General features: G+C 51.5%; 1 protein-coding gene across 13 annotated transcripts in view; it reads right to left on the bottom strand.

Moving 5' to 3' along the window:
* Positions 1–27,836, bottom strand: part of AFDN (afadin, adherens junction formation factor) — a 136,455-nt gene that overhangs the window by 17,432 nt on the left and 91,187 nt on the right. For all 13 annotated transcript variants that reach the window (XM_080805330.1, XM_080805329.1, XM_080805337.1 and 10 more), the window contains 9 exons: positions 24,300–24,403; positions 22,180–22,266; positions 8,063–8,128; positions 7,777–7,850; positions 7,260–7,378; positions 5,467–5,661; positions 4,742–4,833; positions 4,225–4,410; positions 392–1,390 (listed from right to left, as the gene is read on the bottom strand). In XM_080805330.1, the coding sequence (XP_080661456.1) occupies positions 392–1,390; positions 4,225–4,410; positions 4,742–4,833; positions 5,467–5,661; positions 7,260–7,378; positions 7,777–7,850; positions 8,063–8,128; positions 22,180–22,266; positions 24,300–24,403 (1,922 nt within the window). The remainder of the gene's footprint in view (positions 1–391; positions 1,391–4,224; positions 4,411–4,741; positions 4,834–5,466; positions 5,662–7,259; positions 7,379–7,776; positions 7,851–8,062; positions 8,129–22,179; positions 22,267–24,299; positions 24,404–27,836) is intronic.

Genomic DNA, 27,836 nt, shown 5'->3' on the forward strand with positions numbered 1-27,836 from the left:
CCGGGCTGCACCGTGAAGACAGTCCGCACGGCCCACCCGGCCTCAGACCCTCAGTCTCTGGCCGTTTAAGAAAAGGTTTTGCCAACCCCTGATGAGGATTATTACCAGTTACTAATAAACTAGTGGTTATTAACTCGTTTCCTCAACTGAAGCATTAACGAGAAGGACTACGAGTCTGCTACCTAAGGAGCCAAGCTCCGTGTGGACGGGGTTTACTCTTCAACGTCTACGCCTCTCACCCTGGCTCGCCCTGCGGGACGCCGGCTAGCAGCAGCGGGTGCGGCACCGCGCGACAGGCCGGGGCCCTGGCCGACTCCCCAGGAGCCTGGGCACGGCCGCCCCCAAGAGCGCCGCCCCGGGCACACGCGCCCACAGCACCTGTCCCCTTTACCCTCGCTCTCCGCTCAGCCTCGAGGCGCTGCATGATGAGCATGGTGTCCACGTCGTCGTCCTCCTCTTCCTCGTCGTCCTCGTCCTTCTGTTTGGACTCCTGCAGCCTCTTCTGGAACTGCCACTCCAGCATGAGCTTCCGCAGGCGGTCGCTCTCCTCCGCGCTGCGCTCGGGCCTGCTCTGCAGCTCCTGGATCTCGCGGCTCAGCATGTCCACGATGTGCATCTGCTGCTGCTTCTCCAGCTTCTCCCTGGCGTCCCGTTTCCACGGGTCCGGGGACAGGCTGTCTCCCGACGACAGCTCCTCCTTGCCGACTGTGACGTACTGCAGGTCTCTTCGCTCAATTGTGCGGGGCTGCTGCTGGGGCTGCAGCTCCCGAATGACCGTCTCCTGGGGCCTCTGCAGCGTGGAGGGCTTTTCCGGCCTCCCGTGGGGGACGGTCCCCGGAGAAAACGGGGCCGGGTTCACGGGCTGGGAGCGCATCTGGCCCAGCTTCCGCTCCTGCTCCCTGCGCTTCCTGTCCCGCTCCTCTTCCAGCCGGGCCTTCTCCTTCTCATACCAGCGCTGCTGCTCCTCCCGCTTCCTGCGCTCCGCAGCCGCCACCTGGGCGGCGGCGGGTCCCGTCTGGCCGGCGGGAGGCGGAGGCAGAGGCAAGTCCACGGGGATTCCGTCCGAGTCCCCAGCATAGTGCGTGGGAGGCGGCGGGGGCGGCGGGGGCAGGTCTGTTTGGACCGGCTGGGGCGCGGCCGCCGGCATGGGCTGCACGGTGGCTGGCGTCTTCCAGCGCCCAGGGCCGCTTTTGGTCAGAGTGGACGCCGGGGTGCCTGACTTGGAGGAGTGGTCCAGGTGCTCCTGGCTGGAGGCGCTGGAGCCCACGGAGGGGCTCTGATGGATCCACATGTCGCTATCGGACTTGCGATCCAAGGCCGCCTCGATTCGACGCCGCTCTAGCTGGTAAGCTCTGTCCTCCCGAAGTTCCTCTTGGGAACGGGTAACACGCTGGGTAAAGAAAAAAGGAGAACTGTTCTATTTCAGCTGCTTAGAAAAAAATTACTAAAAATGCATTAATATTTTGTCTTCAGGGAGAAAACATTTTAGGGAAATCGTCAGGGGAGTGCGGAACAGAGGCTGAGACCATCAGCTCTGTGGTTCTATGGGACGCACGAAGTGGGGGCACCATGTTGGGGGTGGGGGAGTCAGGGCTTTTCCAGGGAATTTCTTTATCTGTTACAAACAAGGGAGAGCTGGGCTTCCTGTCTGCATCACGGGCGTGCACGCGCGCGCACACACACACACGGCACAGACATTCAGCTGCCTCACGGACGAGCATGGCCTTCCCCACTCCTGTGTGCGTCCCTGCACACACCTGCACTGCGGTTCTTCCCGCGACGGACACTGGGAGGATAAATGGGTTTAGCGTAGTGCGATTCTGAGTAGGAGTCACGATCGAATCTTAAACGTGTCAGCCATGGCCCCACCGGCAAATGACTGACTCTAGGGACTCTGACAGACCTGGGCACACGCCAGAACAAGCCAGACATCTGGGTGTCTCTGTTCCCATCTCACAAAGGTACAAAACGCAGTGTGTATGTGTGAAAGAGAACAAAATGAACAGTCTTCCAGAGGGCTAGTCTCTGCACAGTGGCACGTCTAAAAGTAGTTTAAATTGATAAAAATGATTCACTCTGATGTCAAACATTTTTTTCCTGTCCTATTAATGTGTAGAAATTAAAGATGCAAATCTGGAAAATAAGCCGTTTCCTTTCCTTAAAAAATAAACCAACAAAAAAAGGAAGTATCACTTGAAGACACAGTAGCCTGATAGAAGAATGGAACATTTACTGCCCACATTTTGCTCTATCTGTACGGTGCCCATGGAAGCAGCTTCTTGCTCACCAAGCAGTATCCAGACCCTCAAAAGAGGCAGGGGCTGGGGGCACTGAACCCTGGGTGGTCAAAAATCCACACACCACTTCTGACTTCCCCCAGACCTTAATGACTAACAGCCAACTGCTGACCGGAAGCCTGATGGAAACATCAAGAGCCGATCATCCCGTATTCAGTACGTCTTAGCACAACTGTACTCGTACAGTCAACCACAGAAAAGAACACATCACTATTAGGAAGAGAACATACATTCGCAGCACTGTACTGAAAAACGTGAGCAAAAAAGTAGACACGAGCAGTTCAACCGATGCTGCTCATGTCAACGGTGTCATTCGATTTCCTGCTATTTGTCAAATACACACTTTCCAAGTGGACGATGTCAAAGGTCCTGCCTCAGACCCTCCACGGGCTCCTCCTGTCTGCTGCGGCACCCAACCTTCAGGGTCACGCTCTGCTCTCCCTGCAGACCCGGCGCGGCCCTGGGGCCCTTGCTGCCATCTCCCATGTATCCCCTGCTGAAGTCCTGCCCTGAGGCTCAGTCATGTCAAGATCCACAGAACTGACCCACCACCACACGGACCTCTCTGCGTTCTGACTTCCTCTTCGAGCTCACTGACCCCTGAAATGAGGCAGAAGCCAGCAGCAGATATACACTATGAACATGGAGGCCTAAGAATGGTAGGAGCAAACGTGTAGATGACCTTGACACAGGGTAGGGACAGCTTCCTACGGGCTAACAAAAGTCACCAGAGGAAGCAGGCCACACGAGTACTCCACTGTGGAGGAGACATCTGGAGGAAGACCTCTTTTCCGCTAACTCCAGCTGGCCGGTAGAGCCGGGCACCCAATGGTCCCAGACAGACTGGGCCTGTGGGGGTCATCAGGCCTCCCTAGGAAAGCGGCAGGCTGGCCCCGTGGACAAGACGGCATCACCTGTGATCTCAGCATCACTTCTTGCCCTCCGCGTGGCTCCTCCTCACCACTACTTGGGCTCCCCCACCCCGCCCCGGCCCCAACTGGGAGCCCTCCTCTGTTGTCCTGGACTTCTCGGCTCAGCTCCTCCGCGCTTTCAGCCCTGGGCTCCTCTGGCCACCCCGACTAAAGCACCACACCCAGAATTCACCATCCACGACCCGTACTTGTTACATCTCTATGCCCGCATGTGATTTCTTCTTCCAGTCTTTCACAACCCAACGTTATCTTTCCAAACAGAAAAGCACATCTGATAATGTTCCCAGCTCAACGATTCACATGGACATTCCCTTCTCCCTTCTATTTGGATAGAACCCAAATTCTTCAGCTTATCGCTTCAAGCCCTTGCTGTGTGGTTTCAGGCAGCAAAGACCAGCCACTGCCCCCCGCCCTGAGCCTGGTTCCCGCTCAGTGACACGTCTCTGTGCCTTGTCCCTTGGTCTGAAAAGCTCTTCTGTTCAGCGCTGTGAGGTAATGTGGGAGCCCAGGTGCCGGTCACACGTAGATGGACAGGTAGCTCTGCCACCAGTGAGGACTGAGATCCCCAGCAGGGCTCACTACACGTACTGACTTTATCTGCCTCATTTCCCAGCCACACGGTTAGTTCCGTGGACAGGGACCACGGTCACGCCTGTGTCCCAGTGCCCGGACAGCGTCCCATACAAATGGAGAAAACGCACATCACTCGTTTCTCACTCTGTGAATCGGATCCTGCCTCACAAACCGCAGCGCGGGTGCGCTGTCACTAACCCTTCGCTGACCAAACATCGGGGGTACAGCACGGCTCTTCATACCTCGTAGTCCTTCCTATCCCCTCTTCCTCAGCTAACCAGGAACCCGGGAAAGAAGAAGAACTATCAGACTCGGTTCTGTCCTACAGAGGGTGTCACCTGTCTCTCCGACATCATTCAGACTTTACCGTCACATGGGTTTATCCCTGAGGGCTGCGATTGTTCAGAATCCTCCTCTCTAACCTGAATTGCGACACTGGAATGATTACTGTCTGTGTGCATGTGCGGCTTCTCCTCGTAACTCGGCCACTGGTTCTGAGGAGCCGCCACCCGGTCCTGGGATCTGGAGGCAGGGAAGGTGAAGTACTCCCGGCTGTAGGTCTGCGTGGGGATGGGGTAGGCCTCCGGTCTCGGTGGGGGCGTCTGCTCCTGGAAACCGGGAAGAAGAAAGAAACGTGAGCTCCTGGCAATTTGCACATAAACTAATTTAATTTCCAATGATCTGTTTTAAAATATAGTAGATACATTTAAAACTGCGTTAAAAATTTAAAGCGTTTCATCCGATACTGAGAATAATTAAAAGATTTTCCCCTGATTCCCTCATTTAAAGCTAATTTCCTTATTGTGTTAAAAGTGAAGAAGGCCTCTGGAATTCTGAACCCTGCTGGCGGGTGCAGTGACTGTGGGAGGAGACGGGTCAGGAATCCCGCGGGAGGCCTGGGCATTGGCCGCAGGGAGGATGCTCGCTTCGCTCTCACACCTCAGTGCAGAGGTTCCCGGTGGAGACAGACGTGATCTTGGCTGTTGTTCCGGGGGTGTACGCGCTCTTCCCTCCAGGGCTCGGAGGCTGATCTGTTAGAAAGGGTCGGGGGAAAGAAAGTTTAACATTAGATACAAAAAAACGTGATGTCTCGTGACAGAGCTCTCTGAGGGTCATGACCACATGCCCTGCATCTTCCGTCTACCAGCGAGGAGTGAGCACCCAACAAACAGCAGCCACGTGGGAGATCAGGGCTCACCACACCCTCTCCCCTCACTGGCATCATCAGAGCCCCGAGCTAGCAAGTGTCATCTGCAGACCAGGGACTGGCAGACATTTCTGGCAAAGGGACAGACAATAAATATCTTAGGCTTTGCAAACCTTGTACATGTTGCATATCCTTCTATTGATTCTTCTTCTTGCTAACCACCCTTAAACAGTAGAAACACCATTAGGGGACCTGCTGGCAGTCTGCCCGCTCCCGCCAGAGACCGTATCAATGCCGCGTCTAGAGCGTGCATTGAATCAAAGCGTTCTAACCTAGTTTTTACTTTCTGCCGAAGAACACGGCTTTCCATCTCTCACCGAGAGCACGTCTCCATCAGCTAGCGCCCGCAGGGACTCCCACCACCCTGGTACCTAAGCGAGCACATGGTGTCTCTCCAGCACCAACGGGAACCGCGCACGTCCAGGCCAGGGAAGGACAAGAAAGGGACCCTCCTTACTTGCCACGTTGGGGCTGGATCGGTGATCGGCCCGGTTCTTCATCAGTCTGTCGTCACCCGGCAGTTTCTTAGGTTCACTGTATTCTGCCCAAGGCAGCTGAGGGCTCTCAGGTGATCCGTTTGGGGCTGAATTATTATAGAGCTCGAAACCTTCACTCTTTGGTCGGGGTTTACCTGAGCCACGACGGTCTGAAACTGAAATCAAAGTGTATTCAGGTTCTCCTCACTTGCGTGAAATTTTATTTTAAACACCGTATTTAGTCTTTTCTATTTTTAAAAATATTTTATTTATTCGTTTGACAGAGAGAGATCACAAGTAGGCAGAGAGGCAGGCAGAGAGAGGGGGAAGCAGGCTCCCCACCGAGCAGAGAGCCCAATGCGGGGCTCGATCCCGGGACCCTGAGACCATGACCTGAGACGAAGGCAGAGGCTTTAACCCACTGAGCCACCCAGGCGCCCCCCTATTTAGTCTTTAAAGACAGATGAAACCTACAAATATTTAAAATTTCATAAGCCCATATTTTTAGTGGAAGAAATAAGGTAATTTTTTTAAGTCTAAGAGTAAAATCTTTTTCTAGACAATCTTCAAAGCAACACTTAATTGGCCCTGGTGGGAAAAGGCGCTCTAACCCCGACTTCTCAGGAACTCCAGGAACTCCATCTGTTAAGTCACAAGACAACTTCTGAAGTAACTTTTCAAAGTGAAAGATAAATATTCTTCCCTCACTTTCTAAAACACTTTCTAAAAAACACTAATTCTTTTAGCAGCTGGTGGTGTGACTGTCCACGTCCACTTCTGGCTTTCATGTGCCCCGTGTGGCAGCCTGGGCGTGTTCTCTGTTCCAACAGCTTCCCTCTGGGGAAAGGTCATTTCCTTCCTGGAAATGACCCTAAGCTGTGCCGTTAGCCCACCAATGCGGTAGCATCATGAAAAAGTGAGCGCTACGCTGGGTCGAGGTCTACACAACACACGGTTGTGTTGAGCTACGCGCTGTTTATTCTGGTTCACAGCAGGCCCAGGTCCTCAGAGGCCGTGGCTGCAGTCGTGTTACCCTTAGGTCGACTTCAGGTCCTGGACTTAGAGGAAGCTCCCGGAAGACTGACTGATGGAGAAGGGAGCTCCATCAAGGCCAGACTTAGCAGCTGTGCACAAAGTTAGCAAAGTAAATGCAAGGTATATGATTTAAAAGATAACGTGATTTCTGAACTAATCCTTTCTAAAAAAGCCCTAAATTTCTACTGGTTTTATTCTGATTTATTCTGATTTATTTTGATGTAGGGACAAAATCATGGTTCCCACCAAGAGATGATCTCATCTCAATAACCGAGCTTTTAATTTAAAGTGAACTACGTACAACAAGACAATCACGTCCTGCACACACAGGGCTGAAGTAACTGTTCATACGCAGTCCTACAGCTGTTTCGGTGGAGAATCCTACTTGTTCTCTGAAGATTTCATGTCCCACCCGCATCCCCTGCTGCCTACGACCAAGTGCCTCCAGCAGCCGGCTGGTCCCACAGGGGCTCCTGAGGGCAGGAACCTGGGGAACCACCACGGGGCCAGACACTGGACGCTGCTCTTGGCTACTTATCCTGGGCATCTCGCTGGAAGGCTTGCATCCTTGCTGGGATGCTGAAAGCAACAGCACCCAACCCCCCGAGATCCTGTGGCTACAAAGAGAAGGTCAGGACGCTAAAATCCATGGGATGCACTAAGTGATCCAGAGCAGCCCGCTGTTCCCAGCAGTAGTTAAGGAAGAGACGGCGCGCAGCTCCCCGCCACGAGCTCTTACTTCTCTGCATCATTGGGGACGGCTGATTGAGCAAGGTGGCCAGGCCGTGATAAATTGCTCCCTGCTTGGCTACTTCTAGCGTCACCACGGAACTTGTTCTTGTCATGAGTTCTGCCGCCCTAGGAAGAAGAGAGAAGCACAAACGTAAGAAAACGAAATGCAGCCTGTGACCACCGACGGCTATTCTGAGAACAGGTCCGACCTTCAGACCGACGACCCACTGCCCATTCCCTCGCCTTCAAGAGTAACGAAGCGCCCATCTCCTGTTACCATATTAAGAACGGTCGGATGACACTCGGACATTCCCAGCATGTGCCAAGAGTATATTTTTTTTAAGCTTCAAAGAAACCACTCCAAACTAAATACATATTTATAATCTGCTAACAAATGTGGTATCCTGAGGTGAAGAGTGAGGGCACAGCTTTTCAGCATTTTTTGTCTTCTAATTCCAAATGTGAAATATCCCTAAACATGCTAATATTCAGCTTCAAACAAACAAGTACATAAACGACAATACCTTTCTTGAGAGAGTCCTACCAGACTCCGTCCGTCCACACTGAGGAGCTGGTCGCCCGCAGCCAGGCGTCCATCCTGTGCACAGCCGAAGGGCGCGTGTTTTGGGCAGTGGGGACAGCCAAGGGCAAGAGGAGGAAGAGGAGAGTCAGCGGTAAGGAAGCTCACATCTGTTTTTTTCAGCAAACAGTCCACACGGGGTTTCCTAACGATAAGCATCAGTGGGGCCGCGCAGGTCATTTGTGGAACAGGACGCACGGAAGACTTACATCTTTAAAACTGATACTAACCACGTCCGCAGCGCCTCCTTTTACAACAGACTTGACGTAGATTCCGAGTTTGTCCTGGCCAGCGCCCTAAACAAAAACAAGGCAGGACACACTGCTTGAAGACACACAGTAAAAAAATACAATCCTCAGTAAAATACAACACAAATAAGAGTATACAGATAATTATAACAAAAGTCCTGCCTTTTGCTTTTACGTGAAAATCAGTACTAATAAAATTAACACTCTATTTGGTAAATATAAAGGAACGAACGGGAAACATACCTAGTTTGTTTCTAAATCAAGGAAAGTCCTCCTGAAAAATCAATTACTAATAAACCAAACCAGTTGATGAGGAGACGAAGACCGGCATCCTAACGGAAATTCAAGATAAGCTCTGATGGCCCTGAGTTTGAATGAGCCACAGCTACCCTCATGACTTCCACTATTCACCACTTCGAGACAAAAGCAATTTACCGGAGTCTTTTTACATTCCAGTATTTGCCTATATCCCCTTATTTCCAAGGCTGTATTTTAAAATTTAAAACAAGAAAAAACTTCTTGTGGCATCCAGGGAGGGGCACTCAGGTAAGTAAAAGTAAGAGGATTGTGCAGAAAACGCTGCGCATCGGTGCAGTGGAGATCACGCCTTAGAACTCCAGATGAACGCAGAGCTGGGAGCCCCGATCCCCACAGAAGGCTTGTCAGGACAAGCAGCTTCTGCCAAACAGGTTTAAGGACTACACATAGCTCTCGTACAGAATCACCAATGTTCTACTTGGACAGTCCAACGAGAACATAAAAACCCGTAGGAATCATTTACTGGACCCACCACAGGAAGCCACTGCATGCGGGAAATCCCCCTTGGAGCACTGCCAATGTCCCACAGCCGAGGACACGAGGACACATTTCGTAGCTCAGGGTAATTTCAATAGTCATGAAGTACTGTGTCATAAAAGGAAAAATACAGAAGGTGTCCCAGACTTGTAAAGACAGTGAGTTCAGTAAATGACTTCATGGAAGCAAAGTTCCACAACACCGTGGAAGCATATGATTTCCACTCGAAAACTCCTCAATTCCTGCCTTCCGCTAACAGCCGGTTCAGAGAGGACAGTCTAACTGGGGAGCGCTGCTGAGGCCTGTCCCCGCTCTCCCCTCAGGGGAAATCTAGCACATAGCATAGCATGCCATTGTTTTCCACGCCTAAAACCATCTATTACGTATCTCATTACGAAAACGGCAGAGACTGTCTCAATTTAACAAAACAATTTTGGGAAACGGCATGTTTCAAATTTCATGTGGTTACATTACCTGTGAGCTGAGTTTATAAAAATTCTATACAAGGTAAAACCCAGTCCTCTCTTTTGCAGCTCCCCACCACCTGGCCTAGGTTTTCCCGTGTTCACCCCCATGTGCTCCTTGGTGTCTGTCTGTCCCCTGTCCCCGCACTGCACACCCCCTGCCCCGCCCCAGACTCCCGACTGCTTACAGACAGATGCACGCCCCTCAGAGGTCAGCCAGCACATCCACTACAATACGTAACCTCGTGCAAGCAGAGACCTCTGCCGGGTCCTCCTGACTCCCTCTCTCTCTCTCTCTCTCACACACACACACACACACACACCCCAAAAAGCACTGAGACAGTTGGCAAAGCTTGTCCTTTTCTGTAAATCTGAAATTTCACAGTAAACAAAGTATATACAGTAGGCACTCAATAAATGGCAGCTTTTTGGACTGCAGCATGTTACTCAGCGAGAGCACAACAGGGCAACAGCTAACCCTTGAACCTGACTCCGCTCTGGTGGGTCCTGGGTCTCCCGGAACGGAGGGCCCTACGTGCACTTGGGGAATGACTCCCAGCCAGCCCCACGCCATCTGCTCTGTGAAGGCTATTCCCTCGCAGGCGATCCGATGAAATGATTTTGTCCCCCAGTATATTCCATACTTCCATGTAATCTACGACCGACTGCTTAACTCCACAGCCCAGCTGTCTAAGCGACCATTTCACTCCTTCGACAGGTACCCGCCGACTGTTCACACTGGGAAGGGGCCTGTGCCACACGCGGCACGAGCGGCAGCTTCGCCGCGAGCCCCCCTTCTGCTTTCAGCAGCCCCATTCAGACCAGGAGCCGCCCCCTGAGGGGAGCCAGCAGCCCCACGTTCCATCTCAGACAACGGATACAAGCTTCCATCTGGGGGACTCCCTGGGAGCCGCAAATACCGCGCAAGTGACCGGAAAGCCCGCAGCACCGTTAGAGAGGCCATCTGGGGTCCTATGTGTGCTGTGAGGTTTACAAAGTCTAAGCTCAAACAGTCACGTAAAACTGATCACGTGATACACACACTGGACAGCACCGTGACTGTCACATCTTCAGATGCAGGTACAAGTGTCCAACGTAATCCTCCAACAGTCCCGGCAAGCCCTCCTTGCGGCCACCCCGCCGGTCCCCTCCGCGCTCCCGAAGCGCGCCCCGTGGGACCCCGGGCCCGAGCCTGGCGCCGCGCCCTGGAGCCCGAGCGCAGACCCTCGCCCTCTCACGACACATCGCGCCCGATCCACAGCCTCCTTCGCGCGCCCCCGATCCACCCCGCTTCCGTGTTCCCGTTTTTGCTTACGCTGTACTTTCCACAGCAACGTCTGACACGACGGGTCTGCTGAAACGCTTTCGCCGTTCGACTCCCGGCTCACCTGCCAGCGCCCGCCAAGCCACGCGGCTTCCCGACGTCGGGCAGGACGCAAGCTCCTCCTCCTCACCCGTGCCCCCCGGACGCGTCCCCGGGACGCCGGCTGCGGCCAGCGCAGATGGCTCTCCTCACCGGCCTTCCCGGTCGCTGCCTTCCAGCCTCCACCACGGGCTCAAGGCCTTCCTCCCGAGCCCACCACGAGGCAGCCCGGACCCCACGAGCGAACAGAGCAGTACTCGTGCCCGTGGGCCAGGAAGCAGCGGACGCGGCCACCACGGACGGAGCTGCTAACGCCGCAACGTTCCCAGCTCGACTCGCAGCTAGGAACCCTGAGCGTTTTCGACGGCGGCGCCACAGGGACTGCTTCCAGGAGAGGCCGTCTGCCTTCGCGGTTGGGTGAAGGACGACGGGCAAGGCACAGCACTGAAGAAATGCTGTTTTCTTGCGTGATGGGAATTTATCTAAGTTCTAAGCTACGATCACATCTTTAATTCCAAGTTCAATTTATCAGTGTATCTGCTACTCAGAAAAGGAGATCCCCATCTGAGGAATGTCAAGACAGTGATCACCACAGCCCTCAAGTGCAGAGGCCCAGCAGGCTCCTAAAACGTCCTTTTCAGGTTGCTCATCAAGATGGACTTTAAGTCACTGACAGTACATGGTGAAACACATTAAAAAAAAACTGTTGGGGGAGAGTGATACACGAGGGAAGAATGGATCCAGAATATTCTACAGAGGGATCCAAGCTGTGGTTAGCATCTGAATCTCACTAATGCGGTCTCAACCTTGCACTATGTACCTAGAAATAGTCTTGATTTAACACCCCTACTGCTTACATCTCTGTAAACACGTTCCCATTCCGCTGACCTTTAACCTTCCCATAGACGTGGCCCCTAGAGCAGACCCGCTCCGCCGGAACCCCCCCGCCCTCCCATCCCTGCTCACTCGAATCCTGTCCAGACTTCACGTGTGGCTCACGGTTACAGACAGGACATAAAAAACCCACAAGTACAACTGTTGTACAGAGAAATGACCAGCTCCACCGCTTATTATTTTAGAAAAACAAAATGACAGACGGATACTCTGAAATCAAAGAACTTTAAGGAATTTATTTTTTTAAAGATTTTATTTGACAGAGAGAGAGAAAGAAAGTGTGCGCACACGAGCAGGGGGAGGGGCAGAGGCAGAGGGAGAAGCAAACTCCTGGCTGAGCAGGGAGCCCAACGCAGAACTCGATCCCAGAACCTTGGGATCATCACCTGAGCCGAAGGCAGACAACTAACCGACTGAGCCCCCAAGGTGCCCAGAAATCTAAGGAATTTCTAACCATACACACGTACACATACGTGTGTATATACATAAAACCAACACGGGTAGTTACTTTCAATGCAAAATACTACAATCTCCGACCAGCTGTAAGGAGACCTGATGTCTTCATCTGGAGCAACTCTCCTGGTTTGCAACATCCACCTTGGCAGGCTGGACAGAGGGGTGGGTTGGTCGGTGCTACTTCATCCCTGCTAGTGCCACCCGGGCCGGGACCAGGGCAGCTCTGGGGAGCACCGAGGCAAACTCACCGCCTGCCAGGTCACAGTAACTCCTCAGCATTACGAAGCTCTCACTACCTGCCCCACTTCTTCTGAAGAAAAGCAAGATTATAAACTGTGATAAAAACGGTATAAACTAAATTATTTCAGAAGCGTTAAACCACTTCTGTCTTATTTCTGAATAATAACGCACACACTAACCCAGCCTAGAAAGACTGAACTTGTATGGCAAGTCCGTTCCTTTTCTTTTTTCAAAAATTTTATTTACTTATTTGAGAGAGCGAGAGAGTACACGGCGGGGGGCGGGGCGGTGGGCAGAGGAGAGGGAGGAGCAGGGAGCCCCACGCAGGTCTTGATCACAGAAGCCTGGAATCAAGACCTGAACCGAAGGCAGGTGCTTTAACCAACTGAGTCCCCCAGATGCCCCAAGTCCATTCCTTTTCTAATTAAGAAAGGCAAACAGGGTCCAGGAAGTTTTTGCTGCTACATGCCCTTGTAACACACATCAGTAAAAGAATGTAAACACGAGCTACATAAACATTAGCCAAGCATCGGTGGGATGTCATTAATAGACACCACCAGACTGTGCTGTCCCATACGGCGGCCGCAGACCACACGCGGCTCTACTGAGTACTCAGAATGTGGAAATGTGGCCGATCCAAACGGAATGTGCATGAAGTACACAATATATCCAGATATCTAAGCTTTGTATGGAAAAAAGAATCTAAATATCTCATTAATGACCTACATTCCAACTACATGTTGGAATCCTAACACTTTGGATATACTGTGTAAAATAAAACACATAATTAGAATTAATTTCAGGTTTGTTTTTTTTTAATGCACCTAAAAGAACATTTAAATTACCTTTGTGGCTCACACATTCTACTGGACAACACTATTCTAAAACTGCAGATTTTTCATACTATATGTTATTAGTAACCACAGGTACTAGCAAAAAAATTTATAATTATGCAGACAACTGGGTAAAAACAAGATTTTCACAATATATAACATTATGCACCCTGATTTCCAACCACGGAAGAGTAACATTAATCATTAAAACGGAAAGGCTGAGTAACTTTAAGGATCACTTGTTTAAAGCTACCTAAGCTGGTATTTGAAGGTGTTTCTGTGTTTTTAGTCTTTAATTCGTAAAATTTAAAAGGTTAATCAGAATCATCCAGAATTATCCATTCCCCATTTAACAAATCATATTCCCTTTTATTTTTCTTATGTTTTAAAGACTTATTTATCTGAGAAAGAGAGCATGCATGAGAGCATAAGCAGGAAGAGCAGCAGGGGGAGGAGGAAACCCAGGTGCCCCTCAAATTCCTTCTGTGAAAGGTTCTCCTGGAGAGCAGTTATATATTTCAAAGGCACCAGCAATTATGAGTGACACTAAGTACAATTGTGAAATTCAATTAAACTAATGAGAAGTACATTTTTAAGTATCAAAGCCCCATTTTCCCTCCTGAAGACACTTGGAGAGTACCAGGGCAGTCAGGTGCCCGAGCTGCTCTGTCTGGGGTCTGTGTGCTCTGACGTCACTCAGACTCCTGGAGAGTACAGGGCAGTGACCAGTATGTCCAGCCAGGCTGTGCAAAAAAGAAGTGCAGAGAGCTAGATTCTCAGTCCTTAGAAAAGCAATTACAGTGAAATAGCAGAGATCACCACATGCTCGTGATCTTAGTGTTTAATTTTTTTTTAAAGATTTTATTTACTTATTGGACAGAGAGAGAGGGATCACAAGTAGGCAGAGAAGCAGGTAGAGAGAGAGGGAGAAGCAGACTCCCGCTGAGCAGAGAGCCCGATGCATAGCTCGATCCCAGGATCCTGAGACCATGACCTGAGCCAAAGGCAAAGGCTTAACCCACTGAGCCACCCAGGCACCCCTTTAGTATTTAATCTTAAGTGCACCCCGAATCTGCTCCTCTCTCCTTTCAAAGGGAAAGGAAGACGGACTGGAGAGGGAAGTGGGACTGCTGAGGACGAGGAGGGCAGGCCAGAGGAGGAGAGGTTTAGCAGAAGTATACTGGGGTTTCTTTGTGAAAAGGGCAGAAGAAGGGCAGCACGTTAACAGAAAAGGTTCCCAAACAGAATGATGGAGGCAGAAATAAGAACTCGGTGGCTACAAGCCACACGTTCCCCAGATCTGGACGGAACGCACCCGGGGCTGAGCTGCTTACGTGTCGGATGTGGACCGGCTACAGGACAAGGCTGCCCTCAGACAGCTGGTCTCTGCTCCTGCTGGCGCAACTTCGGGAACACGGAGGGTGAGGTCCTCTCACCCCGGGCACAGAAACTCAGTCAGGAGGAACCTACGCCTCAAACGCTCAGTGGCCAACGGAGTGTGTGGGGGAGTATGATATGACTAACAGCATAAAAACATCATTAACACACAATCCAAAAGAAAAAAAAAAAAGCAGCCTAGGAGGAAGGAAGAGCAGCCGGCAGAGAGTCAAGCCTATTGTTCCCAGGGCTGGAGACCCCGTCTGGACTCTTTGCCGAAGGTTCCAGAACAATGGTGGGCTGGGGGGACCTGAGAGCCCAGCAGCACTTAGAACTCATCAGGATGTTCAGCACAGGGCTCTGCCCACGTGCTCCTTCTGAAAAGCGGCTTTTTTTCTCATCAGACAAGGAGTTCTGATTCGCAAACTATTAAAACTCAGACGACGGTTTTAAAAGCACTGAAAAGCCCTCTCTTCTTGGTAGGAATTACCTTAATTCTGAAACAAGCAGTTTTAAAAGTCACGCCTGATACACAGTCCGCCCTCAACAAGCCTGAGAGCACGGGCTAGGTGCTCCTGGACAGGTGTGGTCCGTAAACAAGCCTACGCTTGGTTTCGGTGAGCCAGGCTCCATGCCCGGCTCTGCCACCGCTTACGCTTTGCAGAGAATACAAAACTCACCCTTCTCTATCCTTTCCCTCTTTGTAAGATGAAGGAAATGAACAAAATAGGGAACTCCTAAGTTGGGTCCCTCAGATGGGCTGCAGGGGGTCCGCGGGTGTGTGTGTGCACGGCATGAGGGTGAAGGCACAGGGCTTTGCTGAGATCTCAGAGTGCTCTGGGAATGAAAGGGGTGAGACCAGTGCAGGCGAGCTCCTGTCTCCTGTCCACTGCTAATGCAGGTATGCCCCATGCAGGGGTGAGGCCGGACTCCCCAGCCTTGGCCGAGAGCAAATGGGCTAGGCTGAAGCAGCCTAAACCTTCCTCAGACTGGGAAGTCCCACGGCCGATCCCTTGCATGCAGTGAGCCACAGAAAGATCATTTCTTATCACGAGTCCTAGGATGTGAAATGGTTCTGCTTTAAAGCATTAACGTTTAATGTTTCTGTTACGTTAATACTATAATAAAATTCAATAATTTCATCAATGCAAGAAATTAGTGCGTAGACCATTATTATAAAACAGGTAAAAAACAATAATTTTTAATTTTTATATAATTTACTATTTTGCTTTTAAAAGAAAACTATAAAGCATTCTTTCCAAACTCATGAACTTCCACGGAAGGCATTGCACGAGTCATTTCATACAACTTCACGGAAGATTATTTCTGGCACTTCCACGAAATAAATTCTGCAGTCACACTGGGTACTTTGAAACTGATTTTAAAAAGGAACTAAAATTTCCGGACTTCATCTTTTTGACTAGATCTTTCCCATGTGGTCACAACAAGGATATTAAAGAATGTGAGAATGAAGGTCTCAAATTCTTCAAAGGACTTAACTGTAATTCATGTCAGGAATTTACTCTTCAAACAGTGAGAAGGTGGTATGTTAATAAACATTGTTTTCCTCTTCTCCTTTTTAAGGCACAGCAATCTTTTTTGTGTGTTTAAAACTAAGATTTAAAAACTTAAAATCATGGGGCCCCTGGGTGGCTCAGTGGATTGAGCCTCTGCCTTCAGCTCAGGTCATGATCCCAGGGTCCTGGGATCAAGCCCCGCGTCGGGCTCTCTGCTCAGCAGGGAGCCTGCTACCCCCCCCCCCCCCGCCTCTCTGCCTACTTGTGATCTCTCTCTGCCAAATAAATAAATAAAATCTTTAGAAAAAATACTTATAAAGACTTAAAATCATTACATAGTCTAAAAGCACAAACTGAAACACCTGTAAGATATTATTCAACTGCTCATTTTTTAAAAAGATAGTAACATATCCTAAAGTATCTCTAGAATGGTCATTTCTAGCCTCACTTGTAGCATAAATGGGTTTCGAAGCCAGTCCAAGCCCCCCATGCATCGGCGGGAAGCTCCCCACGCGCTGGGCCACGGGCGCCCAGCATCACCGCAAGCCATCCTCACCACGTTATCATCAGCACGAGTACATTTACGGGCTTTTTTCCCGTGCAAAAAGGATATAGAAACCTTTTCTTTTTGTGAACCTTGAAAATGTGCAACACTGAAATACAGAGCAACAAACCCGGGGTGTGTAATTACAAGCCACAGTAAGCGGCGGCCTCGTGAGCGAGTTAATCACTGGCAGGTTTCAACAAGCCCTAATGGAAGCAGGCGCGGCATGCAGCTCCGAGTCTGCCCGACACCCACAACACAACAGCACCCTGATGAAACTCACCACCGGTCCCGTTCTTCCGACAACAGAGAACCACATTCTGATCGCGGGACTACAACAACGATTTCTCTGAAAAGACAACTGTCGGCTTCCCTCGGTTTCCCACGGCAGCCAGAGCTGGTCTCTGAGAACGCGGGTCCGCACAGTTCCGAGCTGGACATCGGGACACTGAGCAGCATCTCCCAGCACGGAATGCAGCGGGCGCCGCGCTCAGACTCTTACGTAACCAGTCAGCTCTGACTTGCCTTCACTTGGTACTTTATTAAACTTTAAAAAGAGCTAGGAAAATAAAGAGAGAATTGTTTGTATTTTAAAAATCCAAATTAAACAGGAAGCATCGTGTTGTCCCACAGATGAGTAAGAAGGAACATACTAAACTTCCCCAAAAGCAACGTTTTAAAAAAGTAAACTGCACACACATACTCTTCCAAATCATCTGGATTTCATAAAACTGAACCGCACTGTGGAAGGAGCGTCGGGAAGCTGAACATCAAAACATCGTCCAGGCTCAAAGCAGCTAGCCACACACTAATTAGGAAAAAAATAAAAAAAAAGACTGGGCCAGATTATGAAGACCACAAGAGCTTAAAGAAAAGACAAACTACACAGACACTAGTAACAGTTACTGGGGCCTCTAGGCTCTTCTGTGCCAACCGTGCAGCTGCGAGGAGGGAGCACGATGACAGCGGGCACCGCGTAGCCGCGAATGCCAGGCCAGACCTTCCCCACGGCTTCACACGCTTGTCCTCGTGCTTGTCTGGCGTGATATGCTCGGGGCTCCAAGGCTGCGAGGTGCACACGCAGATCCCGCGCCACAGGACCAGCACAAGCACATGCGAGCGAGCCCTGGCAAGAGGGACGAGACAACTCCCAGTCGTGCTGAGCCCTCCCCCGGCCACGCGCTGGCCTGCCTGGAAGTTAAAACACATTCTTGAAATCCCGAAAACCAATCTCTTCTAATTGTTGTAACTGATGGGGACCTATGCAACGTGTCAGCCTCACAGTGCTGTTTAGCAGCGCGTGTAATTAAGTGACTTCCGATTTTCCTTGCTGAACGTTCCTTTCCTAGCACCGAAGATACTATAAATCGGTTAGAGAAAAACAGGTTACTTCGTGAAGCCGTCGGGAACCATGACATTCACGTGTCATTTCAAGAGCAGACATGAACCCTGTTCATGTCTTCAAGGGTCACACTGTCCACTTAACAGACCACAGCCTGAGTCATTTTCTCCAGAACATCCCTCTGCGGGCAGACACCTAAATTCTGTCTCTGGCTCCGAGATGCTGCGTTCCATACCCATCTATCCAACTGCCGCATGATGTCCCGCTCCCCAGCTAAACCGGCATCCCGGCTTGCAAAGGCAGCGCATGCAAAACCAAACACCTGACTCTCACTGCCGACACCCCGCCCCTGCCCTGCTTTCAGGACACGCCGCGTCCACAAGCTCCGCGCCGAGGACAGGAGCGCGGTGCGTCTTGCTATGTCGCTCTCACCCCCGGCCGCCGATTCATCCGCCACACAGACCGCGGTCGTTCCACAAACACGCACCAGCAACAAAACCGAGGGCCCGACCTCAGCGACTGTGCTCTGCCCCCCACAGCTGCTTCCTGGGGCCGCGCCTCTGTCACCTTCCAGGGGGCCGCTGCTGAGCGTGTCCCTACCGCTGCTCTGCCGGCAGGACGGAGCCCCTCAAGCCCATGCTCTCTGAAGGACCGACAACCAACTTTCGAAGCCTCACTTTGACCCTGTCAGGCCTTTATCTGAACCCCTTCGATGGCTACTTCTTTGAGCGATACCAAAATGCACAAGCCCGCCAAGATCTCAGGGACTCTAAGTCCCTCTGGGACACAGCCACACTCCCGCTCCGGCTGCCACCCTCCAGCTGCAGCAGAGGCCACGAGGCCCGCAGCGCAGAGGACACTCACCACCTGGGGCCCGTGGGAAAAGCACGCCGACTGCTGTGCGAGACGCGGTCCCGCGTCCCCTCTCCCAGAGGCACCCCGGAAGGCTGGCCCCAATTCCGTGCTCCGGCACAGAACACAACGGCTCCACAACGGCTGTGCCTTTGCCCGCAGCCCCTCGTCTGAGGTTCTCTGCCCACCGGGCTCTGCCCCGCTAATGCACGCGCGCCCGCCCAGCTCCAGCGTAGGAGGCACTTGCTCACGGAGGCCCCTCGGATGCGCACTCTCCACCGCGCTTGTTCAGAAGACGCCCCGGAGCGGCGGCCTCTGACGTCACGCACGCGCTTGTGGTCACTTCTGCTTCGCGCCAGAAGTGAGCAAGGGCGTGTGTGCTGATAAAGACGTTCTCGGGGTGGGGGCGGGAAACTATCCCAAGAGCCAGGGGCATACTTCGTTTTATTACATCCATTGTCTAATAAGCTGATGAATTTGGCACCTTAGCATTAAGTCTGGAATCCCTTTTTCAAAAAACTTGTATTATTACTTTTTTTCTAGTTCTAAATGTATGCTTTCACTGTGGAGAGTTTTCAAAGAGGCCGGAAGACAAGAAGAGTGTGGGAATCCCTCCCAGTCCAGGAAAGGGAGGAGCGGGCCCCCAAGGCCTCCCTCCCACAGGGACTGCCAGGGGACGAGGCGAGCCGGGATGAAGACAGTGAGCACTTGCTCTGTCCTGGGTTCTCTGGCTCTGCGGGGGGGCCTGCGGCTGGCAGCTGCGGCATGAGCCACACGGGAAGGAGACCCCGCCACCCGCAGAGACGAGGTACCAGCTGGGCTACCGCAGATGTGGCACAGGAGCCACGTTCTCCGCTCCAGCTTCGGGCGGTAGAAAGGCGATCTTGGGATTTCTATCTAATGTCCTGTGTTGTTCCTGTTCCCCATGGAGCCCCAGTTCTGAAATCCTATATCCCAATTAGAAATGCTAACACTGATACTTTCCCATTTTTTCTAGAAATCCTTTTTTTTTTTAAAAAAATGTGTCAGTATAGAAAACGCCAGCAACAGACACCCAGATGCTTCAGGGTTAGAAAGTGGAAGTCACACTCCATCTTGACACAACAGGCACCTGGTATTCTCTCTTGGAGTAAACAGCGCCTGACAACTAACTACTAGTTTCACGTTGAGTTTATTATTCTAGTACTAGTGAAAGAAACAGAAGCCCTCCTCTTAAGACTATCTATGACCTGAAGCTAAATCCTGCGTGTTCCCAGCTTCCGCGAGGCCGTCGGTCGCCGTGCTACACGGTCTCTGAGCACAAGCCACAAGACTTCCATCAGAGCAAGGATCCTGGAGTGCTGTCTATTTCTACGACCAAGTACTTCCTACTGACGAGAGAGAGCACACTGCGTTCCCATGCCTCCTCGCACGAAGGCAGGTGCACACAGACCACACGGGAGCCCTGAGGGAGGGGCAGTCAGCACAGGTAGGGGTGGGAGAGGTGAGCAAGTGCAGGGACCCACCACCAGAACAGAAACACAGCTGTGTGGCCAGTGGGCGAAGGCCAGGTGGTGGCAGTGGGCAAAGGCCAGGTGGACGAGCTGTCGTCAGCGGTCCGGCCCGAGCACCTCACACAGAGACCTCCTCGTGGGGCCTCAGCTGAGGTCCTGTCCTCCACTCTCGCTCACTGCCCCCTCACTCCTCCCCCTGCTGCAGTCTATATAATGGTGCAGGGATCCCTCCCGGCAGTGAGAGGGCTCTCCCACGGCCTGCCACCTGGAACCACTCCTGGGGGAGAATGCAGGCCTGGGGCCGGCGCCCTCCCTTCTGCCTCTCCCCCACAGGCACCGTGAAAGGAGGCGTGACTGTGACTTCAGCCCATGTCTCAGTCCTAACCGCCCACTGACACCTGGCCACCCGGCAAGAACAGAGGCCAGAGGCCCGAGGGGGAGGCGGGGGCAGGGGCCTGCATGGGCCCCACTGTGTGCACGATGCCTCTACGGGTTACAGGTAAGGATCAGAGGCGCTTAAGTAAATGGGACTTTGCCTTTCAGAAACTAGGTGGTTCTGTACTGAGAGAGAGCACAGCTTTCCGGGCTGGAGAAAAACAGATGGAGAAGATAGAAGTACTGACAACCCTGCAGGTCAGTACTTCAGATCCCAAGCAAGATGAGCGCTGGAAAGAGGATCCGTACGTATAAACACGTAACAGGAAACATGCAGGTTAAAGTTTCCCTGTATCTATGTATGGCATGTCACATCCTGGTGGTATTTTTTTTCCCCTAAAAATGAGCATTTGATTCAGTTGTTAAGTATAGAAAATAGTCCATTTGGTAGTATAGAAAATAGTCCATGTCTAATACCTTCCTATTCACAACTTTGAAAGTTTTGGGTTGTGGGTCCATTAAATTAGAATAGCCTGGAAATATGGCCCACGAGCATGACCCTTATCAGGAGTGAGGGACTCTGGGCCATGAGCTGGGCTGACAGGTTCTGGACCTACCGTCTGGCCCAGCTTGGGTGACCCCACGTAACCTGGCACCTCAGAACCAGACTAATGTGCCCTCTGTCCCTCTGTCTACACCTGACACAGGCTCCCCTTGGCCAGGTGGTTCTCAGCTGGAGCCCCACCGGGGTCCCAGGTTCTTCTAGTTATCCTATATACCACGCCCTTCCCAGACGTGGCTTCCTGAAATGCCAATTCACACGTCCCTTTCATTTCTCTGTGGAGTCTAAAAGACGCAGTGCGAAGCCCTCATGTGTCCATCAGGGGTTTCCAGAACCACCCGAGCACCACTCTCCCTTAGCCAGGAGGGTTTCCAATGACCCTGACAGAGCCTGCAGCCCTGCTCCACACCATCAGTGCGGCTCCCAACCACGTACTCTAAGGCTGGCCGGGGTGTTCTCTGTGGGAGGCTATGGCACCCAGCACATAGCGGACCCACACGTGGCCCAGGGGACAGAGGTGACTTGCTTGGCCCCGCCGCACACCCACTGGAAGAGAGCGCCTGGACGGGGATGCAGAAGTTGGCCTGGGTGATGAGTGTGCACCAGCACTCGAGGAGCTGTCCAAGGCCCCACTCTGACCCCGTGCAAGCCCTAGCTCCGGTCTCGGACTAAGGGACCCCCCCCCCCCACGTTCTCCGGTGCCCGTTGTGGCTCATCAAGTTTTGCCTCCACCTGCTCCTCAGGAGTGCCAGTGACTCGATGTTAAGGTCACACTGTCTGCAGCTCCCCTGGACAGCAGGACGCCGTCCCTGAGCTGCCTGAGCCTGAGCGCCGTGGACCCTTCCGTGGGCCCCACTTCCCGAGAAGCAGAACCGCACGCACGCTCTGTGCACAGGCAGCGAAGGGCTCCCCACACTCAGCTCCAGCCCGTGCCTGACTGACTCAAGGTGCAGAGCGAAGAGGGACAAGTCAGGCCGCCGACCGCATCTTACCTTCGCGGCGACAATGCTGAGACCCATCCCGTTCTGCTTTTTCAGAGTCACAGTGATGATTTCAGGTTCTTTCCTCAGAGGCTGAGCCTGGAGGACGGAAACAAAGGTTTATTTTATGGCTGAAATGAAGTGTTTCTAGGTTAGACAGTCACCAGTGACGGGGCCGATCACATTCGCTGTGCTTAATGGCCCAGACAAGGGTTACAGACAGGGCTCCTGGAGTGACTGGCAAAGGATCGATACTCTCGCCCCTGGAGCCGTGAAGACGCCAGCCATGAACACTATTTAAACGTGAAAGAACTTATTTTAGAAAACAAAAGTACACTTCCATTACTATCAGATTACAAAAACCCAATCATAAAAATGAAATTAAAATGTTACTATATTACCTTTCAATATAAATTACTAGGTGTTTTTTAAAGAAAAAAGGCAAACTTATTTTACACCATCCACGGGGAGGTCAGCAAGAGACAGCTGTAAGAAAGGTGATCTAACATCAGTCTCCCGGGAGAATGCAGGGCTCATGTGACTTTAGGCCACCCCGAGATGCGGGGAGCACTGCTCCAAGTACTTTGGGCTCAGGGACCAGGTCAGTCCTTGAACTGATCCCTAAGCAAACACGGAGCTGTCCACTGAAGTTACATGTTATCCGTATGTCACATCTCACCCAAAGAAGAAATTAAATTACATTAAGAAAACCACCAGTGCATACACACTATGGGATACGCCAACAAGTGGCAGTTATATACATGGGGCTTGTTCATTCAGAACCAAGTCAGTGAGAGAACACTGGAAGGAAAATAATTTGCTTTTCTTTGAGATTAAGACTTGAACGCTCCCAAGGGATCTCTGAGCACACTAGGAAGATGAAGAACCTGTGATCCTATCCAGGAAAGTATTTGCTGTCCTGTAAAACCTGGGAGTTGGGAACGGCTATCAGTTGGACTGTGGCAAACAACTCAGGAGGCCCAGAGAGCACTGAGAGGCACCGTATTCGGGTCAGAGGCTCTGGGCGACCGGCTCCCATGTGGCGGGGCGGCCGGCCGCTACCTCGGCCGCTGGAGATGGGAGGACACACGCTCCAGTCTAAAGCAGGCCGTTCAGCCATGACGAATAATAACTTGGAATTTGATATACAAAACACAGTGCGTGCTTTATTTTGCGTAAGTATTGCCACCGTACGCCACCTGACACAATCTACATTTTCTTAGAATTTAGATACATAAGAGGCGCACAGCTTTGACAGGCTACTGGGCAATATTTTCGGGTGTACAAGGAAGTCTCTGTAGCGGCAGAAGCTACCTGGCTGTGTCTGCACCCCAGAACCTCTAACCCTTGGCCCAGGCACACTGGACGATTCCCACTGGCGGGCAGGGGAAGACACGGCCACATGCAAACACACACAACACACTGAGCCTGACCCCCAGGAACTTGGACCAAAGTACAGTCCCATCTGTTTGTTCCTTGGAAGGCTTAAGTGGCTTAAAAGATGAAAATGGTAATTACAGGAAGATAAGTGATGTGAAAGATATTTAAATGAAACTCCACAACAAAGTTCAAAAAGGAAGACTTTCATTTGTTTCTAATGATCAGATGTGGCAGTCCAAGGCACAGGGACACAGTCTTTGTTATTTAAAACTCTCGGCAGGAGGCAAAGCAGAACGCTCCATACAATGCATGAAGCTAGTGAAGAGAGGACTGACCACTCTTCCAAAAGATACAAAATTACCAGCAAGCGATTTGACACATATTTAAAACAAGGTAGAACCAACTCTAAAGAGAAAATAGTTCTACCAAAGAAATACATTTTCTAATAAAATTCATAAGGCTATCATATTATCTTTTAAAAAATATGCATTAACATTAAGGCTGGTATAGCTGAGGGTAGAAATATTTTTGTTTATGGACAAAAGTGTGCACACATGGCCTGGAAAAAATATGTATGTATGTAAATCCTAGTTTCAGATTTTTAAAAATAAAATCAGTACTTAAAGGTGATTTTAAAATACTCTTACCACAACAATGCTCACTATAATCATAGAACGAGTTTGCATTACATTTTCACACCGTAAGGGACACACGTGGGTGTGTGCCGCACCCGTCACACTCGTGATACTTGCCAGCTCCGTGCTCTCGCGCAGAAGATGGCTCTCGTAATCTGCACCTTCAAAGTAGATCGTCCAGGTGCCTGGTGAGCGTGCATGAGGAATTAACCTGCAAAATCCTGAGGAGAAAACAAGCAAATTATAAAACTGAAAAGCAAGGCAAGTCAGCCACGTAACCTCCAAGAAGGGCAGCAACATCACGGGCCAATGGCTCGGCATCTACAGACGACACTTCCTTTTCCTACTCTACGTACGCTTATTCCCTCTGCAAATGGAACTTTCAGACATTTAAAATAATTGTTGTGGTCTGATGGAATGCAACACCAAGCTGAAAAGTGAAACTGGTCTCCCCTGCCTGTTTGTTTCAAAGAACTTTTCTCCCTATTTCTATGAGAAATCACCAACGTGCACCGGAACTCCTTCCTTGCTGACCAAGTGCTCAACAATACCCAGAATGCCTTTCTCGACAGAGAGCGCTGGGAACGAGTAGCGAAAAGCTAGTGAACTAGTTCACACGTCTGCCCAGTGTCACACTCTGGGCTCCACGGTTTTCAGGCAGGACAGTGTCTGACCTGTAGGGTGGGCCCCTTCTCACACTCTGTCCAAATTTCCTAACCAGTCACTTAAATGTCTTACAAAAAAGTTTCAGAATCATTTTATAATGTTTTGAAAGGTATTTATGATATTCTCATCAACAAACGACAGCTTTATAAAGCTAAACTTTCCAATTCAAAATATGTTATTCTTCATTTAGGCAGATTTTAATTCTGTGTTTCTCTGGACCTTCCTGACAAAGTTGTGCCACACAGGCCTTGCACATTCTTCTGTTTTCTCCAAAGCGGTCTGGTCTTTCCATTACTAGCGGCTCAGCAGTTCCCAGGAGCCTAGCGTGTGCCCGACGTCACGCGGACGGCTCTCGCCGGCACGCACAGCCTCAGCTAGTCCCCTGGGACTGGGGAGAGCCCTGGCTGGTGCCTCCCAGCACTCTCTCCCACTCTAGGATTCCACCCGTGAGGTAGTTTGCCCGTTATTTTGGGGCACTTATGAGGTTTTTTTGCAGTAAGTGGAAAAGGAGATGTCAAAAGAGCGTAGTTAAAATAAAGATATAAACTTATAGTCCTTTTTTAAAAAAATCACCATTTCAACCTATTTTCATTAAAATATACCTACAACTTCTCTTTCCCCCACTTGAGGGAACCATGATTATCACAATTTTGAAATGAACAATCTTTATTATTTTCTTATTTTTTTCAAATGTCAAGGCCGGATCATACATCAAGCAGACATTTCCTGCTCTTAGCTGAAGGAATGCATCTCAGATCAGGTGTAAGTCCGTGCTGGTTTTACAGCCTTCTCTCACACAACTGTGTTATAGGACGAAACAAAAGGAACATAAATTGAGAGCACACAGTAGTCCCTTATTTGGCTCAAAGACTTGAGCGTGAAGAATTAAAAACACTGATGTCATAAAAGAACACACCCAGTTCTTTATAAGTCTTGTAAAGGCCCCTCTGTAATAGACTGTGTTATCATTTGACACGTACAGAACGAGGCAGGGACGCCAAGACCGTGATGAAATACCACGTATGTTCTGAAATCAATCACTCTGGGAGCCTCAGGGGAAGTCACAGTGGAGACTTCACCACCTGGGCAAGAGCTCACTTTTCCCAACCTGGCAAGCACTGGCTCTGTGGCATGTATCACAGAACCGACAGCTGCGTACGCAAGTCCACACACACAGATCTGGAAAATGCTAGTAAACTCGTCTCGCCGTGTGCTCGTTCACAGGGTGAGTCAAGAGCTGAGCACTCGCCGCCCAGCAGCCCTGGGCTGGGTGCTGAGGGTCAGGGGGCCTGGCCCCCAGGACTCCAGCTCGACCCCAGAGACAGACGGACACACGCGTTTCAAGGGCTGTCACAAAAATGTCCCAAAAGAACACAGAATCCCTTGTGGGGAAAGTGGCGTAAGTGTCGGGAGCAGGCTGAGGTTTTCTAGACACAGGACTACCTGACCGGGACTTCAGAAAGTAAACCCAAGCGTGTGAGTGAAGCGGTGGGGATGGGGGCGGGGGGGGGGGGCAAGGCCCAGGGGTGTTAATACCAACACGTTAATACCAACGACGGGCTGGGAGCGGGGTGTCCTGCTCAGCCGCCAGCGTGCTTGGCTCCCGGGGGTGAAGGGGAAGTGCGGGGGGGGGGGGGCGGAGATCCAGCAGTGACGTGCCATGAAGCACCTGAGGGCGGCGGAAGGTGGGGGGCACACAGGGGGCACAGACAGCAGTCCGGGCAGCAGCCAGCCGGAGTGTGTGGCTGTCCCCCACACGCGGGTGCGCCAAGTGCCGATGGGCCCGGCCCGCAGGCATGACAAGCAGTGCCCGCATGGCAACGGAGGCCCATGGGGTGGGCCCTGAGGCCACACACGGGTGCCGGGGACCAGTCTGGGCCCGCTCTGCTGGGCAGGAGGGCTCCCCCCATAGGAGCCCTGACATGGGGACTCCCAATGCCCGACTGGGGCTTTCTTAGACGTCACTGCAGCCTGGACCTCTGTCCTCCCTGCTCGTCCCAGACATGAGCCCAGGTTCGTCCCAGCCGCCTTCCTCCTTCACACAAAGCTCCTCGAGGACGCACCCGCCTCAGCTCAGCTGCTCTGAGGATGGTGCTGAGAGGAGACAGGAGTCCGTGCTCCTGGCACAACCAGACACGCTGGCTACTAACACACCACCCTTTGCTACAAGCAGCAGCCTTTGTAGAATGGAAATTTTAAACTATCATAACCTTCAGAGACATAACAATCTATTTATCGTAGCATGTGAAACAGTCACTGAAATTAAACACCACAATCACCGAATTCACGTCGGCGAGACTAACCCTTCACTTTGCCACTGTCATTTTTGTTTAAGCTAATTCCTGAACTCTGAATGTTTTTCAGTTCACCTGAGCTCCACGTTACAAACCACAGCAGACTGGGGCTGAACGGGGGTCTGATTTAGAATTTTGTGCTTCGAGTGTAAACGTGGTATTTTGGGGGGAAGAGAGCATCTCGAGCAGGCCCCCCGCTGAGCAGGGAGCCCGACATGGGGCTCGATCCCAGGACCCTGAGATCAGAATCTGAGCTGAGACCAAGAGTCGGCAGCTTCAACGCCGATCCCAGCACGTGTGGGATTTTTACCACTGCATTCCGACAAGAATATGTAAACAGGTATGGGATCAGACCAGGGGAGCTTGCTGCCCTCAGACAAGCCCAGCGAGAGCGTGGCTCACGAGCCCCAGCAGGTGCTGCACACAGTGCTCACGGTGGCAGCCGTGCCAACGCGAGGTTATGGCCACGCCCTGTGCCACAGGTCTAAGTGTCCCATAGGTGGCTGGCCCGGTCCCCACGAGTACCTGCCATCCACGTGCCCGTCTTCTGGAAGGGCAGTCCCAGGGGACAGAGCTGGGGTGCGAGCGGAGAGGGTGTGCTTGCCGCCCTCGTGCTGCTCCTGACAACTCCACTGGTAGCCACACGCACGGGTCACCTCCGCGGGATGAGCTAAGCTCCCAGCTCCCAGAAACC

The sequence above is a fragment of the Martes martes genome (genome assembly GCF_963455335.1).
Source record: "Martes martes genome assembly, chromosome: 6".
Taxonomy (NCBI): Eukaryota; Metazoa; Chordata; class Mammalia; order Carnivora; family Mustelidae; genus Martes; species Martes martes.